At 48.2% G+C, this 18,120-nt stretch overlaps 1 protein-coding gene across 2 annotated transcripts in view; it reads left to right on the top strand.

Moving 5' to 3' along the window:
• Window positions 1-279: 279 nt before the first annotated feature.
• MYO7B (myosin VIIB) overlaps window positions 280-18,120 on the top strand; it is a gene marked incomplete at its 5' end in the record, with an annotated part of 71,870 nt that continues 54,029 nt past the window's right edge. For both annotated transcript variants that reach the window (XM_079923615.1, XM_079923614.1), the window contains 6 exons: window positions 280-297; window positions 6,080-6,193; window positions 7,217-7,369; window positions 9,269-9,453; window positions 15,251-15,372; window positions 16,389-16,531. In XM_079923615.1, the coding sequence (XP_079779741.1) occupies window positions 280-297; window positions 6,080-6,193; window positions 7,217-7,369; window positions 9,269-9,453; window positions 15,251-15,372; window positions 16,389-16,531 (735 nt within the window). The remainder of the gene's footprint in view (window positions 298-6,079; window positions 6,194-7,216; window positions 7,370-9,268; window positions 9,454-15,250; window positions 15,373-16,388; window positions 16,532-18,120) is intronic.

The raw sequence follows: 18,120 nt of genomic DNA, 5'->3' as shown, positions 1-18,120 counted from the left end.
CGCACTCCCAGTTGAGCCCAGTGCCAAGTGCAAACTAGACGTTCAGTAAAGATGAGATAGGATGGACGAAGCTGAGGGCGCCTCCTCTCACACTTGCGGTGGGACCATGACTCATCCATCCATTCACTGAAGAGTCATTTCTCGGCCCCATGCCAGGCGCTCAGAGCCACGCTGATGAACACACGTGGCTCCTGCCCTCCAGGGCTCCAACTCAGGGCCACAAGGACTGACATTCTGCTTTCTCTCTGCACACAGGTTGTCAGGAGTGGCTGCCTCAGGATGTCGGGCTTGAGACTGGTAAGAATGGCATCTCTTCCGTCGAGGGGTTGTTCGTGGGAGTTGCCACAGGCTGAGTCAAATCACTCCCAAGGAAAGAAGAAGAGAGGCAATGAGACCCTATAAGGAGAATATCGGAGACAGGGAGTTTGGAGGAAAGAGACAGATTGTATTACCTAAAGAAAATGACCTTGGCCAACCTTTGGGCTTTGGCAGGGGGACCACACTTGCACAGTAATCCCTCACTTATATTCAGGGCTTAAAATGTCCTGACAAAACACACTACAATATATAAACTAGGTAACCAACAAGGACCTACTGTATAGCACAGGGAACTATACTCAGTATCTTGTAGTAACCTATAATGGAAGAGAATGTAAAAAAAGAATATATATATATATATGTATAACTGAATCACTTTGCTATACACCTGAAACTAACACAACATTGTAAATCAACTATATTTCAATAAAAATTTTAAAAATAGAATAAAATGAAAAATAAAAGAACAGAAAAAAAAAGTCTTGACAGGGTATTTCTCATTGGTTGGATCCTTCATTTATCTAAGTAAAGGCAGCACAGAGGCATCTCTAGGCCCATCTTTTCTATGGGAAGAGAAGACATGGCAGGTGGGCACATGGGATCAGGGCACAGCGCCCATTTCAGCCAATGTCCAGAAGAGCCAGCCCACCTCGGAAGACTGAGGATCAGGTCTCCCGGAAGTGGATTCTTCATGGCCTTGGGTCTTTGAGTTTCCTTGTAGTAATTTCTGTCTCAGGCTGGGAAAGGAACTTTCTGCATCATGGGTAGCAGCCAGTTGTCAGGTATTTCTTATCACAAAGAACAAGGAAGGTCACGTAGATCTCTGCTTTCTGTAATTCCTCCTCTGTTTCTTGAATCTCAACATAGACGACTTTCTTTGCAGCTGATAGCTTCTGCTTTATCTCTTCTCACTCACTCTTCTCCTGATTCAGCTGTTTCTGCACAGTCATCTTTTTCTTCCAATAGAGTTCATGAAGCAGCTCTATTTTCTGCGCTCGGCTTCTCATTTATTTCCTAGGAGAGCTTTGGCCAAATGGAGTGAACAAAAGTCATGTTCTAGCTCTTTTGTTTATCTTTCCAGCTCATGTTGGCCTGACACCTTATCATTAAGTGTGGACTGGAAATGGTCTTTCTCTTTTTCATCTCTGGTTAATATCAAGTTCACTGTGAGATGCCCATCATCTGTCTTTTTATTTATTTATGTACGTATTCATTTATTTATTGGCTGCGTCGGGTCTTCGACGCATGCGGGATCTTCGTTGAGGCATGCGGGATCTTCCGCCGTGGCGTGCAGGCTTCTCTCTAGTTGTGGCGTGCGGGTTTTCTCTTCTCTAGTTGTGGTACACAGGCTCCAGGGAACGTGGGCTCTGTAGTTACGGTGCGCGGGTTCCAGAGCGCGTGGGCTCTGTAGTCTTCGGCACGTGGGCTCTCTAGTTGAGGTGCGCAAGCTCAGTAGTTGTGGCACTTGGGCTTAGCTGCCCCGCGGCATGTGGGATCTTAGTTCCCTGACCAAGGATCAAACCTGTATCCCCAGCATTGGAAGGTGAATTCTTTACCACTGGACCACGAGGGAAGTTCCCATCATCTGTCTTTGACTGATAATCTTCTCTCTTTGGTAATCTGCCCGCTGTTTCAGCTGCATGCCGCAATTTTCACACTGGAATTTTATCCTTGTTGTAAGAAAGCTTTTCTAGGTCTCTGAGGTTCCTGATGTGATTCAATTAGTTCACTGAATCTAGTATGTTTCTCAGGCTGGTCTTCTGCATCCTGTGGCAGCTGTTCCTTACTGTTCTTTTTCATTTCGCTTTTAGTTTTATTAAGTTGTTTTGGGCACACAGTTTGAAGAATCAGTCCCCCACTTCCTCTTCCAGAGAGGTGACCACCTCGACCTTCTAGTCGATTCATTGATACTTCCCTCTGTGTCTCTAAAGGACATGTGTACAGGGCTGTTTGAGTTTTCGGTTCCAGGCAACACCTATTACTGACTTCCCACTAGGTGAGAAGGGCCTTAGCTCCTTGTCCCTAACGCCCGCCCACAGCACTCATATTGTCTCTCCTTCCTCCCGAAATTGTTAAATCCTAGCTTTCATTAGATCTACATACAGAGTTTACCTGTTTTATCTAAGAAAATGTTCCTCTCAAACGAAATTACGGTTACCGGGGGGAAGTGACAGGGGTGGGGAAGGATAGTTAGGGAGTTTGGGACTGACATGTACATACTGCTATATTTAAAACAGATAACCAACAAGGACCTACTGTAGAGCACAGGGAACTCTGCTCCATATTATATAACAACCTAAACGGGAAAAGAATTTGAAAAAGAAGAGATACATGTATATACATAACTGAATCACTTTGCTGTACACCTGAAACTAACACCACATTATTTTTTTGTTGTTTTTGTTTTTATTTTTGGCTGCGTCGGGTCTTAGTTGCGGCACGCAGGGTCCTCGTTGAGGCACGCAGGATCTTTCTTTGTAGCACGTGGGCTCTTCGTTGTGGTGTGTGGGCTTCTCTCTAATTGTGGCCTGTGGGTTTTCTCTTCTCTAGTTGTGGTGCACAGGCTCCAGGGTGCGTGGGCTCTGTAGTTGTGGCTCATGGGTTCCAGAGCACATGGGCTCTGTAGTTTGTGGCATGTGCACTCTAGTTGAGGCACTAGAGCTCAGTAGTTGTGGCATACGGGGTTAGTTGCCCCATGGCATGTGGCATCTTAGTTCCCTGACCAAGGATCGAACCCACGTCCCCTGCATTGGAAGGTGAATTCTTCACCACTGTACCAGCAGGGAAGTCCCTAACACAACACTGTTAATCAGCTATACTCCAATATAAAATAAAAAGTTTAAAAAAAGAAAGAAAGAAAATGTTCCTCTCGACTGAGCCCTGCAATGTATTGGAAGTGCTGTGCTTCCCTTTGCTAGACTTTGTAATTGTCCTTCTGCCCTATCTGCTTTGTTTTCTCTGTACTTATGACGACATAACCTTCCCCCGACCCCCCCGACCCAGCTTTCTCCCAGATATGTCAATGTCCTTTCAAAATGATTCATCTGGGAGTTCAATCAGTTTCATCCTCAGGAAGAAGTTTCTCCCAGCGTTGCTGAGGCCATATCTAAACTGGCATCTTCTACTTCTGAGGCACACATCTCAGAACTGTCCTGGGGTCTCCTTCACAACCACCCTGAAGATTTCTTTCACCTCTCCTTTGCACTGAATCCCTCTTCTTGGACCCAAGGTTCTTCTCTCTCTTGGTTTACTCCCTTGTTTTGATCAAGCACAACCTGTAATAGCTTCCTGAGAAAGGGTACATATGAAGTATTTTTAACAACTTGCATGTCTGAAAATATGTTTATTCACATTTGAATGTCAGCTGGGCATAGGATTCCATACTAGATGTAATTTTCCCTGAGAACTGTGAAGACATGTACTCCTTCTGGTTTCCAGCCTTGCTATGGAGAAGGTGGACAACATTTTAATTCTTGAGCCTTTGTATAAAACTTATTTTTCTCTCTGAAAGCCTTTATGATCTTTTCTTTGTCCCAAGTATTTTGAAATTTCTTGATGTGTGTGTTGGTGTGGACCTATATTCATTCTTTGCACTGTTGACTGAAGTTCGTCCCCTAATCGTTTTTTTCCAAAAGGCTTATGGGAAAATATTGTATCTTCAATAATGTTTGTTATCTTTATACTGGAAAGACAATTTGGCTGGGTAAAAAAATTATTGGATTTTTTTTTCTGTTTTTTTTTTTTATTGTGGTAAAAAATATAACATTCAATTTACCATCTTAACCATTTTTAAGTGTACATTTCAGTATTGTTACGTATATTCACGTTGTTGTGCAACAGAGAACATTTTCATCTTGCACACTTGAAACTCTATACTCATTAAACACTATGTTCCTTCCGTCCTCCTCCAGCCCCTGACGACCACCTTTCTACTTTCTGTTTCTATGATTTTGACTACTTTAGATACTTTCCATGAGTGGAATCATACAGCATGTGTCCTTCTGTGACTGGCTTCTCTTGCTCAGCATAATGTCCTTGAGGTCCATCCACACTGTAGCACATGACAGGACTTCCTTCTTTTTTAAGGCTGCATAATATTCCATGGTGTGTAGTATTCATTGTGCTATATCATTTTATATAAGGCACTTGAGTATCCATGGATTTTGGTATCTGCAGGGGCTCCTGAATCCATCCCCCAAGTACTTTTAGGGATGACTGCATGTACTACATTTTTGTTTATTTGTTCATCTGCCAATGGACATTTGGGTTGCTTTTACTGCTTGGCTATTTTGAATAACGCTGCAATGAACACGGGAATGCAAATACGTCTTTGATATCCTGCTTTGAATTTCTTTGGATATTTACCCAGAAGTGGGATTGCTGGATCATATGGTAATTCTATTTTTAATTTATTGAGGAACCTTCATACTGTTTTCCCCAGTGGCTGCACCATTTTCCATTCCCACCAACAGTGTACAAGGGTTCCAATGTCTCCACATCCTCAGTAACACTTGTTGTTTTCTGTACTTTTTTATAATGGCCATCCTAACAGCTGTATTGCTCTCTTCCTGAGATCTGTGTAGGAGATGTTCGGCCCTCGTATATGATTTGAATTTGTCCTGACTTATCTCCTTATAAGTGAACTTGTCTTTTTGTCTGCCTACCCCTCAAAAAATTATTTCTTAATTTTTTAGTCCAATACCTTTATGTCCTAGCGTTGATTTTTCTTTGTCATTATTTCAAAGAAATAATGGTGTGTCTTCAATCCATAGATTCAAGGCTTCATTAATTTCTTGAAAGTTGTCTTGAATTTTATATTTAAGTAATTTTTCTGGTTTTTCCCCCGATTTTCTTCTTTGTGCACTTCAATTATTAGTATTTTTGTCCGCCTTCCATATCTGTCCTTTTTTTCCTAATCCTAACTTTGAAATTTTCTCTGTCATTTTGCTCACTTTTCTCCTGTCTTCTATGATCTTTATTACGATTTTAGCAAGTGCTTATTCCCCTGTTGTTGCTTCCAGTTTTGCTTTCATCTCCGGCCCATGTTTACTTCTTTTCCTCCCTTTCTTTCTTGAGCTCTGCCAGTTCACGTCCCATCCTTTTCAGTTGTCTCGGCGTCTAATTTCTGAGCCCTCGTGCCTCAGCTCTACACCTCAATAAGTTTTTTGGAAATCATGGTGAGATACTTGGTCACAACTTTCCACTGCTCTGCGGCAGTTCGTTTCCCCCTGGTGAGTGTTATTCCCCTGCTCATTTCCTCCTTTTGAATGTCAGTATATTTGCATGTGGGTCTCTGCTTGTTCCTTTGGGATTCCTCCTCTTTGAGCAGCGTGAACTTTCCTGGATTAGAAAGAGGTTCATGTGGGTCAATGCCATGCTGCAGGCCAGGCACAAACCTAGTGAGATTTTAGTCTTTGTCTTTCCCCAGCCAACGGGTTTGGGTGCTACAGGGCTATTCGCAGGGCAAAGACTCTCTTTTTGCACCTCACAGAGAGATACTTTCCTGCAAAAAGCTGGGCCGGGGAAGCTTCCCCTGCCACCTCCCATTAACTTCCCGGCAAGAGTGAGAAAGGGCTGGGAGCAGGGTAGGAGAGAGGGAAGAAGAAAAAGAAAAAGGAGGAGGAGGGGAAGGGGGAGACAGCATGGCTCAGCCAGCGTGGGATCTCTTGGTTGGAAGGGACACCCCCCGGGGAGGTAAGTCCTGAGCAGGAAGGGGAAGGTGGATCAAGCGTCTGACCACCGACTCCTCTCTGCTCTCCAGGGCGACCACGTGTGGCTGAACTTCACCTCTGCTGACAAGACCAGCGTGCCCATCGGGGGCGTCATCAAAGAGACAAAGCCTGGCAAGATCTTGGTTGAAGATGATGACTACAAGGTCAGTATGGCCTCGCTCTCCTGAGGGGCTCAGCCTTCTCAGCCCCATCCCCCCACCCCTCCTGGGCCCCGAGCCCCCTCCCTTCTCTGGTGCTGCCCCCAGCACCAGGGATTCCAGAGCCCAAGTCAGGGACCCATGTGGCAGGACAGACTACAGGGAAGTCCCGTCGTGGTGAACGTTGTGTGTCTGTCTTGGGAACTGCTCCTATAGGGAAGAAGCAGGGAGTGTGTTGGCAGATGGACAATTAGGACTATTAGGGGACCAGGAAAGCGTGAAGTGGGAAACGGGCTGTGATAGAGAGAGGGGGAGGGCAGGAAGATTGTTTGCAAAGTAAAGGAAGCTGAGCAGGAAGGACAGGAGGAGGGAGGGAAAGGTGAGAAGGATGCCTGGAGGGGAGGCCCTGGAATGTGAGATGGAGGAAGCCCAGCTCACGCTGAGCAGAACAGCCCAGAAGAGAGAGTAGGAAGCTCAGGGTGACCTGCTGGGAAGCAAGCTCCGTCCCCTGGGGGGCTGGGGAGCAGCAGGGGAGCGACAGTGGAGAAGGGCATGCAGAGTGAGGGGTCCAGCTGGTCATTTAAGTCCTCCTTGGGCAACCCTCTTTGCTGAGGTGCTTCAAAGTGAAGCATGTGGAGACTTCGCCTCCAAGGAGAAAATTCTAGACTGTGACCTGTGAGCCCCACAGATTGGAAGCCAGTCAAATGTTAACAATAATACCTTCGATTTGCAAAATGATGTCATGCCATTTAAAGAACACTTTCACTTGCACTCTTTTATTCCAACCATCTGTGAGGCTCCCCAGCTGCAAACGGCCCCTGACCCCAATCACTGACCCTCAGTGCACACTGACCCTCGGCCCTGGACGTGTGCTGACTCCAGCCTCGGATTGAGCCGATCCCTTGACCTTCACCACAGACCAAAGCCGGCCACGTGCCGGCCACCAGATCGTCTGATCCATTGAGGACGTGGGGGACAGGTTGGCCCAGGACAACCCCCGCTCAGGAAAGCCTGTGCCCTTTGTTCCAGGAACACTGGATCCGAGCAGAGGACCTTGGCACCCTCAGCCCCATGCACCCCAACTCTGCTCAGGGCGTGGATGACATGATCCTCCTGGGGGACCTGAACGAGGCGGGCATGGTGCACAACCTCCTGATCCGCTACCGGCAGCACAAGATCTACGTGAGTCCCTCCTGGCCACATGGGGCCCCCTGGTGTGCTGGGGCCACACGTGCTGACTTGGCTGGGGAAGCAAACTATGCCCCGGGCACACCTGGCTCAGTCCCTACTCCCCACGCCCTCATAGCATGAGAATGCTCATCGATCTCTGCTCCCCAGTCTGAAAGAAGCAGGGGGATAAAGCCTTCAAGCGTACAGAAAGCTGACATGCAGCATGCCAGCTCAGTACCCGGCACATAGGAGGCACTCAATTACTGCTGCCTCTTCGCTCCTCTGTGGCTGAGCGGAAGGCCTGCTCTGATGGCCGAGGGGACTGAAGGCCATGGGGCGTAGTCTTCTGCCTGGTTCCTTCCTAGGTATGTGGCAGAGACAGGGTCACCAGGCAGAAGACCTCTGCCCTCCTATGAAGTAAGTTGCGTATGACCAGGAGGGCCGCGTAGGTAAATGCGGGTCCTTCTCCCAAAGCCTAGCGGTGGATGGGAGGGTCTCATCCCTGTTCTAATGCAGACCTCCCAGGGGAGGTGGTATTCCAACACTGACACCAGCCCTGCCGTGAGTGGGTGTGACCCGGGGAAGTCACCACCTGCCTGGGCTTCTCAGAGGGAGGTGGCTCATTGACCTCTGACCAGCCCTGATGCTGGGATGCTCAGAGGAGTGGGAGAGTGAGCAGGGGCCCCCGAATAGAGGGCTGGGCTGGGAGAGGAGAAGGAGGAGACCCTCGGGAAGGAGATGGGGATGGGGCACTCTGAGTCCACTTTGGATGAGTGAGCCTCAGATGCTGGGACCAAAACCAGCGATTATCCAAGTTGAACGGCAGCTTATCTTTTCCAAAGAGCTTATGCTTGCATTCTTTTATCTGGTGGTTGTCATAGTCCCGAGCCAGAGAGATTATCCTCTCCCTTCCTAAAATGAAAACGAAGACACGACTTCATGACAAGTCATGAAAACATGACTGTTGAGGTGGCCGTCCCCGTCCCAACCCAGAGGGGCAGGCAGGCCCAGTGGAGGCTCCAGAGGAGTGGGAGGGTCCAGGAGGGGTCCAGGAGGGCTACTGTGGTGGCCCAGCCTCACGGAGGCCCCTGTGAAAGGCAGGTGAAGACTTGCTTCATACATTCACTCCTTTTTTTTTTTTTTTGGCTGCGCTGGGTCTTCGTTGCTGCACGTGGGCTTTCTCTACCTGCAGCGAGCTGGGGCTACTCTTCATTGCGGTGCACAGGCTTCTCATGGCGGTGGCTTCTCTTGTTGCAGAGCACGGGCTCTAGGCGCACAGGCTTCAGGAGTTGCAGCACGCTGGGCTCAGTAGTTGTGGTACATGGGCTTACTTGCTCCGTGGCATGTGGGATCTTCCCAGACCAGGGATCAAACCCGTGTCCCCTGCATTGGCAGGCAGATTCTTAACCACTGCTTTTTTTTTGCGGTACGCAGGCCTCTCACTGTTGTGGCCTCTCCCGTTGCGGAGCACAGGCTCCGGACGCACAGGCTCAGCGGCCATGGCTCACAGGCGCAGCCGCTCCGCGGCATGTGGGATCCTCCCAGACCAGGGCACGAACCCGTGTCCCCTGCATCGGCAGGCGGATTCTCAACCACTGTGCCACCAGGGAAGCCCCATTCAGTCCATTTTTATCAAGCCTCTTCTGAATACCAGACAGAGCGCCAAACATTAAGCACGACCACCTCATTTAACGCCCCTGTGAATGCACGCCTGCCTGGGAGCTCTCTTTCCTGGTGAAGGATCTGAGCTGCTGAAGGATCTCGTCTCTCGGTCCAGAATCAGACCCCGCCTCCCCGCCACAGTCAGCCAGCCCTGGTGGCCCTCGGGGGGTGGCATCCAAGGCCCAGATCAGGGCCAGGCAGCGCTGATCCTCAGAGTAGGGGTCACTAACCACCTTCTCCCTTCCCCAGACGTACACAGGCTCCATCCTTGTGGCCGTGAACCCGTACCAGGCGCTGCCCCTCTACACCGTGGAGCAGGTGCAGCTGTACTACAAGCGCCACGTGGGCGAGCTGCCACCGCACATCTTTGCCATCGCAAACAACTGCTACTTCAACATGAAGCAGCACAGGATGGACCAGTGCTGCATTATCAGGTGAGGTCCTGGGCGGGCAGGTGGGCCAGACACTGCCTCCGAGCATCTCATAAAGGAGGGCGCATCTCCTCTCCCAAAACCTCTCCCGAGTAGTGTGTGACTTAGGGCCTCTCGTTCAACTGCAAACACCCCCCTTCACGGCCACAAAGTCCTTCTGAGGCTGCCTTCCGTCAGAACCTGCTCTTCCACTGTATCATCAGGGCCTGGACCGCCCCAGCCTTCTGTTAATATTTCCTGAGACAAGGAAGGAAGGGTGGGGATCGGTTGGTTTACAAATGGGACCCAAGATAGGCACTTGGGGTGCAAGGATCCAACAGGTGAGGCCCCTCAAAAACAACCTCAGGGAGACTTCCCTGGCAGTCCAGTGGTTAGGATTTTGCCTTCCAATGCAGGGGACATGGGTTCGATCCCTGGTTTGGAAGCTAAGATCCCACATGCCTCAGGGCCAAAAAAACAAAACATTACACAGAAGCAATATTGTAGAAAGTTCAAGAAGGACTTTAAAAATGGTTCACATCAAAAAATCTTAAAAAAAAAAAACCCTCAGGGCAAGTCTCAGGGAGGACAGATCGCAGGTACTTGGGCCCAGAAGGGATGTGTCCCTCTCCAGTCCAGGTGATGCTGCTGCTTCAGAGACTCGGGCCTGGCCTGGCTTCTCTGCCTTCTGCCCTCCTGGTACCCATGGAAGGGAGGCAGAGCGGGAAAGAAAGCGGGGAGAGGGAATTTGGCTCCAGGACACCTTGCTTAGTTCTCTAGTAGAGTCATCCATTCACTCAGTCACTCATGCATTTGTTCATTCATCCACTCATCCATCCATTCACCCATTCATTCACTCATTCATTCATTCCTTCGAGGTTCTTTTGTGCTCCAATTCTGTCTCCTGTCCTGTCCTAACATGAGGAGACAGCAGCAAAGGAAAGGGACTAAAATCCCTGCCTTGTGGACCTTACATTCTAGAAGAGGAGACAGGCAATAAACAAGCGAATTGTTTCAGCGGGTAATAAGAACTTTGAAGGAAAATACTGCAGGGAAAGAGGAGAAAGAGAGTGATGGGGCCGCTGCTTTAGGTAAAAGGGCAGATCGGGCTGGCCTCTCTGAGGAGGGGACCTTGGAACAGAGACTGGAACGAAGTCCTACAGCTTAGGTTCTCATGTTTCACGCTGTCAGCAACTCTCTGTAGTAGATACTCCTATTCCTGTTTTACTGCTGGGGAAACCTCCCACCGGTTGACATTCTTTTCTAGAGACGCACAGCTGTTAAACAGGGAATTTAAACCCAGGGCTCTGGGAAAAGAAGACAGAGTGATGTCTTGCCAGGAAGCCTCACCGCCAGGACAGCAGCGCCTGTAGAAAAGCACAGAGCACCCGGGTGGCTGTTTGCATGACAAGCATCACTTGAGTCCAACTGCCTCCCCGGGGCGCGAGAGAGGCACCTGAGCCCTCTTCCTTCGGAGTCATCTCTACATGCAGGGGTGTTCTCCTGACTGGCTCCCCTGGCATAGTGATCGGGGACATTTGGATCAAAACTTTTTTTAAAAATTAATATTTTCAGAGTAAACCATATTTGTCTGAGGTTTGCTTCAAAACAGTACAGGAAGGGAAACAAAACTGGTCAGGAGTTGCATTTCATATCCGTGACTCATTGATTTTGTGACTGGAAGTTTGTACCTCTTAATCTCTCTCACCTATGTCTTTCCTCCCCACACCCCTGACTCTCAGGCAACCACCTGCTTGTCCTCTGTATCTATAACTTTGTTGATGTTTTGTTCTGTTTGTTCATTTGTTGTGTTTTTTAGATTCCACCGGAAATCACACAGTATTTGTCTTTCTCTGACTTATTTCACTTAGCATAATACCCTCTAGGTCCATTCATGTTGTAGCAAATGGCAAGATTTCATTCTTTTTTATGGCTGAGTAATATTCCATCGTATAGATATCATTTAGTCCCTTTACATTTAAAGTAATTGTTAATAGGTATGTCCTTATTGTCATTTTGCTAATTGCCTTCGGGTTGTTTTGTAGTTCTTTCTGTTCCTTTCTTCTTCTTTTGTTCTCTTCCCTTGTGATTGGAGGACTATCTTTAGCGTTATGTTTGGATTCCTTTATTTTTCTCTGTGTGTCTCTATTATAGATTTTTGGTTTGTGGTTTCTGTGAGGTTTATATATTGCTATGTAGATATGTATGTCATATATCCTACATATAATCATGTATATAATCATACGTATACATGATATATCATACATAATCATACATATATACATGATTATTTTAAGTTGCTGATCTCATAGGCTAAAACATATTTTAATAACACTGCATTTTTACTACTCCCGCCCATTTACTATTTTCCACATCATATTTTATATCCTTTTCTTTTGTATATCCCTTGACTACTTATTGTGGATTTAACTCCTCTTGTCTTTTAACCCTCCTACTAGCTTTGTATGTGGTTGACTCACTACCTTTACTGTATACTTACCTTTAACCATGAGCGTTCTTCCTGTCATGATTTTCATGTGTCTAGTAGTGGCCTTTTCTTTTTTGCTTAGAGAACTCCCTTTAACATTTTTTGTAAAGCTGGTTTGGTGGTGCAGAATTCCTTTAGCTTTTGCTTGTCTGTAAAGCTTTTGATCTCTCCGTCAGATCTGAATGAGAGCCTTGCTGGGTAGAGCATTCTTGGTTGTATGTCTTCCCTTTCTTCACTTCAAATATACTGTGCCACCCCCTCTGGCCTGCAGAGTTTCTGCTGGAAAGTCAGCTGACAGCCGTATGGGAGTTCCCTTGTATGTTACTTGTTGCTTTTCCCTTGCTGCTTTTAATATTTTCTCATCCCATTATCATTTTAATGACAATGTGTCTTGGTGTGGCCCTCACTGGTTGATCCTGCTTGGGTCTCTCAGTGCTTCTTGGACCTGGATGTGTGTTTCCTCTCCCAGATTAGGGAAATTTTCAGCTATCATGCCTTCAAATATGTTTTCTGCCCCTTTCTCTCTTCCCCTTCTGGGACCCTTGTAATGTGAACGTTAATATGCTTGATGTGGTCCCAGATTAAACTGCCCTCATTTCTTTTCATTCTTTTTCCTGTTGAGCATCAGTGATTTCCACTACTCTGTCTTCCAGCTTCCTGATCCATGTCTCTGTATCATCTGATCTACTGCTGTTCCTTCTAGTGCATCTAGCTGATGGGTGGGGCCAGTTCCCGCCATGGCTAGCTGCAGGGCCTGGGGTGTCCCAAACCTGGCTTCGGCCTGTTGGTGAGGGGGTCTGGATCTCAGGGTGTCCTGGGGCTATTGCTGGCTCACTGTGGACAGAACTGGGTTCCCAAGGTGTCTCAGAGTTGGTGTCAACCTGCTGGTAGGCAGGGCTCGGGGATTTCCAAGGTTGGTGTTGGCCTGTTGGTGGGTGTGGGCTGGTCCCAGGGGTCCTGAGGTTAGTGCCGGCTCACTGGTGGGTGAGGCTGGGTTCCAGGTCCTCTGGTGGACAGAGCCAGGTCCTAGGGCAGCTGTCTGGGGGGTCTTAAGGCAGCCTCCTGCTGGTGGGTGGGGCTGTGTCCCCACCTAGCAGTTGCTTGGCCTGAGATGTCCCAGCACTGGCAGCAACAGGCTGTTGACGTCTTGGCACTAAAGAGCTCGAGGGAGGATTCCACAATGGCACCCCCAGCCCCAGTGTCCACTTGCTCAACAAGCTCCCCAAACGGCTGCCACCAGTGTCCGTGTCCCCAGGGGGAGCTGCAGTTACCCCTTGCCTTCAGGAGACTCTCCGAGATCAGCAGGTCTGACCCAGCCTCCTTTCAAATCACTGCTTCTGCCCCAGGCAAGCAGTGTGAGGTTTTGTGTGCGCCCTTCAGGAGGGGAGTCTCTATCCCCCACAGCTCTCTGGCTCTTCTTAAAGTAGGTCCCATGGGCCTTCAAAGGCAAACATCGTGAGGGTTTGTCTTCCTGGTTCAGGAGCCCAGTGCAGGGCTCAGACCCCTCTCTCCTTGGGGAGAACCTCTATAATTGTAATTATTCTTCCACTCGTGGGTCACCTACCCGGGGGGTATGGGTCTTGACTGTACTGCATCTCTGCCCCTCCTACCATCTCATTGCGGTTCCTACTTTGTTGTTGTTGGTTTAGTTGTTTTTTTGTTTTTGAGTTGATATAATTTAACTGTGAACTAAATGTATTTTATTCTTTAAACATAATGCCATTTAACATTTAGTCCCAAGACAATTAAGCAAATATTTTTGTTTGTTTTGTTTTGTTGTTGTTGTTGTTTTGGGGTTTTTGTCTTTTTAATTTTATTAGAGTTGATTTACAACGTTGTGTTAGTTTCAGGTGTACAGCAAAGTGATTCAGTTATACATACACATATATACATTCTTTTTCAGATTCTTTTCTCATGTAGGTTATCACAGAATATTGAGTCCAGTTCCCTGTGCTGTGATTCCTTCTTTATGTATTTAGTTAAAGAATTTCTTTTCCTCTAGTCGTCCAGTTTTTTTCATCAATAATTTCTCTGTACATAGTTGTAATTTGGGGGGACTTCCCTGGTGGTCCAGTGGTAAAGAATCCACCTTACAATGCAGGGGACGTGGGTTCGATCCCTGGTCAGGGAACTAAGATCCCACATGCCGCGGAGCAACTAAGCCCGCGCGCCACAACTACTGAGTTCACGCGCCTCAACTAGAGAGGCTGTGTGCCACACACTACAGAGCCCACGCGCCCTGGAGCTCAAGCACCACAACTAGAGAGAGAAAATCTGCCCACCACAACTAGAGAGAAGCCTGTGAGCCACAAAGAAAGATCCCACATGCCTCAACGAAGATCCCGCGTGCCGCAGCTAAGACCCGACACAGCCAAAAATAAAATAAATAAATAAATAATGAATAAATCTTTTAAACAAATAAACAGTTGTAATTTTGGGGGGCTCATGGCAGGAGGCAAGCTCAGGGTCCTCAAGGTCCTTCTCTAGCACTCTCTTGACCACTGCACTGCCCTAAAATATGAAAAAAACTGGCTTTCATATTTTACCATTATGAAATTAATATATATTCACTATGAACATTTTAGAAAATTTCAGAAAAATATTCTCAGCAAAAATATTGCCAGACATTTTTGGAAGAAAAAGCTTCCTCTACCCACTTGGTTAAAATGTGACTGAATACTGCCTACATTTACCACTTCACTTCACTAGTAAGCGTTGCTCGTGTGACTGCAGGCTCTGTGCAGACCTGGACTAAGTGGCTGCACAATGTTCTCTGACTGGATGGACTGTAACTAATTTCCCCCATTTTTGTTGCTTCCCATGTAATCGCAATGATAAATAAATAACACTTCAATGAGCAGGAAGCTTTGTGGACAAGGCTTTTTCTGATTTTAGGAGTCTTTCCTTAGACTGATGGCGGAATAATTCTGAAGCGTTTTGATACCTATGCCAGACTGCTTTCCCAAAAGGCTCATGCAGTTCCCCCTCTGGCCAGCATGAGCTCACCGCTCACAGAGAGAACGTTATTATCAGGGCATCGCATCACCTGGTCTTATTCATTCATGGAGTTACTGAACACTGTGCCAGGGACCCTGGAATGAACGACATACAACCATACCTGCATAGTCGAGCAGGAAAGATGAACACACTAATAAACTAACACAGAGTAGGCAGGGGACGTCAGGGAGAACGCAGTGGGATTTCTGCACAGGGAGAGAGCATCCTTGTTCAGACCGGCCCAGAAAGCGGGCATGTGATGGGTCTGCAGGACAGCTGCAGGTGTTGAAAACTAGTTGTTCTACTGACTGACGTTCCTGCATGCCCTCTTTGCAGTGGCGAGTCTGGAGCAGGGAAAACAGAGACCACCAAGCTCATCCTGCAGTTCCTGGCCACCATCAGCAGCCAGCATTCGTGGATTGAGCAGCAGGTCCTGGAGGCCAACCCCATCCTGGAAGGTATGCAGTCACCCACGGGACCAACCTCCTTTCCAGGACCTGTGGGCTGGCACCTTCCTGCCCGGGGGTGCCTGTGGGGAAGGGCAGGATAAGCCATACTCTTTTAGCGACTTCTCAGGATTTCAAAAGGGCTCCAAGGGACTTCCCTGGCTGTCCAGTGGTTAGGACTCTGCGCTCGTACTGCAGGGGAAGCGGGTTCGATCCCTGGTCAGGGAACTAAGATCCCACATGTCGCGCAATGCAGCCAAAAACTAAAAAATAAAATACAAAGGGCTCCAAGATGAAATCAATTTGCGAAATGCTGGGAATGGATTATTGATACATGGAAGGATCCCAAAGGCATTCTACGGTTAAGAGTAGACAGATCCTCTATTCTTTCCAATTATGTGTGCAGGAGAGGATGTGTGTGCAAAGGATCTCTCTTAATGCAGTCACACCATAAAACCCTGCAGAAACGGCTCTATGGAATGTACTTTGGATCGTGCTGCAGCCCAAAGGCCATCTGGTCTAAGCTCCTCATCTGCGCTCTGACCCGTGCCAGCTCTTGCCACTCTCTCTGCGAGCTTGCCCTCTCTAACCCAGCCTCCACCCTACAGCCTGAGCAATCTTTCTAAAATGTAAATCAGCCTCCACACTCCCTCAGAAGGTTTCCCCCTTCCCCCATCACCTGTGGGACTAATGCCAAACTTCTCAGCTTGGCATTCAAGGCTCTGCGCTACTTGGCTCCGCCTGCTAACGGTTCCATCCATCTTCCACTGCTTTCCTCCTGTATCCTATGGTCCAGCCGAATTTCCCTCCCTGGAAGCACACCCCATGCTTCCTGACCTCCGAACCTTTAGCTGCACTTTGCCTTCCTCTTAGCGAACCCTTGGCTGCCGCCACTGTCCAGTGTAATCCTACCCATCCTTCGAGTCTGGGCTTGGCCACCTCCTCTGAGAAGCCTTCCCAGAGGATCCCAGTAAAAGTAAATTTTCTCTTCTCTGCTCCCGTCATGGGCATCATCCGTCGGCCCTCAGCCTTCGGAAATGCCAAGACGATCCGAAACGACAACTCAAGCCGCTTTGGGAAGTACATCGACATCTACTTCAACTCCAGTGGGGTGATTGAGGGGGCGTGCATCGAGCAATTTCTCCTGGAGAAATCCCGGGTCTGCCGGCAGGTAAGGCCTCTGCCTGCTGCACTGGTCCTGGGGGAACCTCCTCCCACCCCAGGATGGGAGTCAGGGGATTGGGGAGGCTTCCAAGAGGGGTCCCTTCCATCACTCTTACCCCTCCTTTCCTCCGCCCCAGACTCCCATAGGCCTTAGCTTGCTGTCATTGAACCCTGGTCCAAGACGGGCCAAGGACCCTTAGAATAGGATAATGATGGTCCTTCCCCAATATTCAAGGAAATGATTTATTCAAGGATTTTCTCTTTCGAATTTTCCATCTGTATAGTTGGCCTCATCCTTTGGTGCTTACTACTCTTCACCTCTACTAGAATTAATTCTGAGGCCAGGCCAGTCCCCATCTGGGGGTGGATGTATCATCAGGTGTGCTGGGGCCCCTGGCAGGAGGACCTAGATGACACTGTCCAAAAGACCACCTGCAGGAAATGAGGTGGCACGTGGTCTGTGTCGTCAACACAGGGCCTTGTACTCGCAGGGGCCCGGTTTGATGCTCTGTCGTTGCCATCTTGAAATTCTTAATAACTCTTTAGCAAGAAGCGCCATGCTTTCATTTCGCACTGCGCCCCACAAGTCAAGGAGACAGTCCTGGGTAACAAGGAACCCAAAGTGTGGCAGCCACATCGGCTGAGCTAACACGGCTTTGTTGGGGGTAAGGTGCTCTCTCATATGATGGTATAACCCCTAACACGTGTGTGCACGAGCGCACACGTACCACACACACACGATGTTTCAGATTGGGGATATGCCACCAAAGGGACTGGCGCTGTGTGTTAGGACAGACAGACACCTGGGCAAGCTGAAGAAGGAAGCTCACCTTTAGTGACCCCCACCTGGTGCCAGGTGTTTCCCCTGCATAATCTCATTAGACCTTCACAACAACCATGAGAGACGGGTCTCTTTCTCCCCATTGTAGAGATGAAGAAACTGAGTCCAGGTAAGTTAAGTAACTTACCCAGGGTCACAGAACTAGTAGAAGGTAGTCTCTCCGACTCCAAAGTCTGCCCTTTCCAGAAGCCTGTAATTCTTCGCACGGTGGTTGGTGAATTCAGAGAATTCGTTCCTCAGAGAGGTACCCCAGAATGGACAGGAGACTTCTAGAGCAGATCAGAGACAAGTCCTGTCCATGAGAAGATTAAAAAATCTTGGCATATCTATACTGTGGAATGCTGGGTCAGCTAAAAGGCTGAGGAGGTGGGTCTGTGTCAGTGTAGACAGACGGCTAAGAGACCCGTTTAGGTGAAAAAAAGAGGAAGCTGAAGAACAACAAGTATGTTCTTGCCTAAAAAATAAACTTTTTATAGATATACTCTAAGTAAATACATTAGTGATGTCTGCAAAGGAACACAGACCATCAAACTGTTCTGAGGAGGTCATTTGAGGAGTGGCAAGTTGGGGCAGAAAGAAACTCACCCTTTAACACTCTATACTTGGAATTTCACAACGGGGATGTGAAATAAAGTTTAAAAATAATGTTTAGGGCTTCCCTGGTGGCACAGTGGTTGAGAGTCCGCCTGCCGATGCAGGGGACACGGGTTCGTGCCCCGGTCCGGGAAGATCCCACCTGCCACGGAGCGGCTGGG

The sequence above is a fragment of the Stenella coeruleoalba genome, assembly GCF_951394435.1.
Source record: "Stenella coeruleoalba genome assembly, chromosome: 6".
Lineage (NCBI taxonomy): Eukaryota > Metazoa > Chordata > Mammalia > Artiodactyla > Delphinidae > Stenella > Stenella coeruleoalba.
Note: the sequence above shows the minus strand (reverse complement) of the source record. Positions and strands in the feature narration are given on the sequence as shown.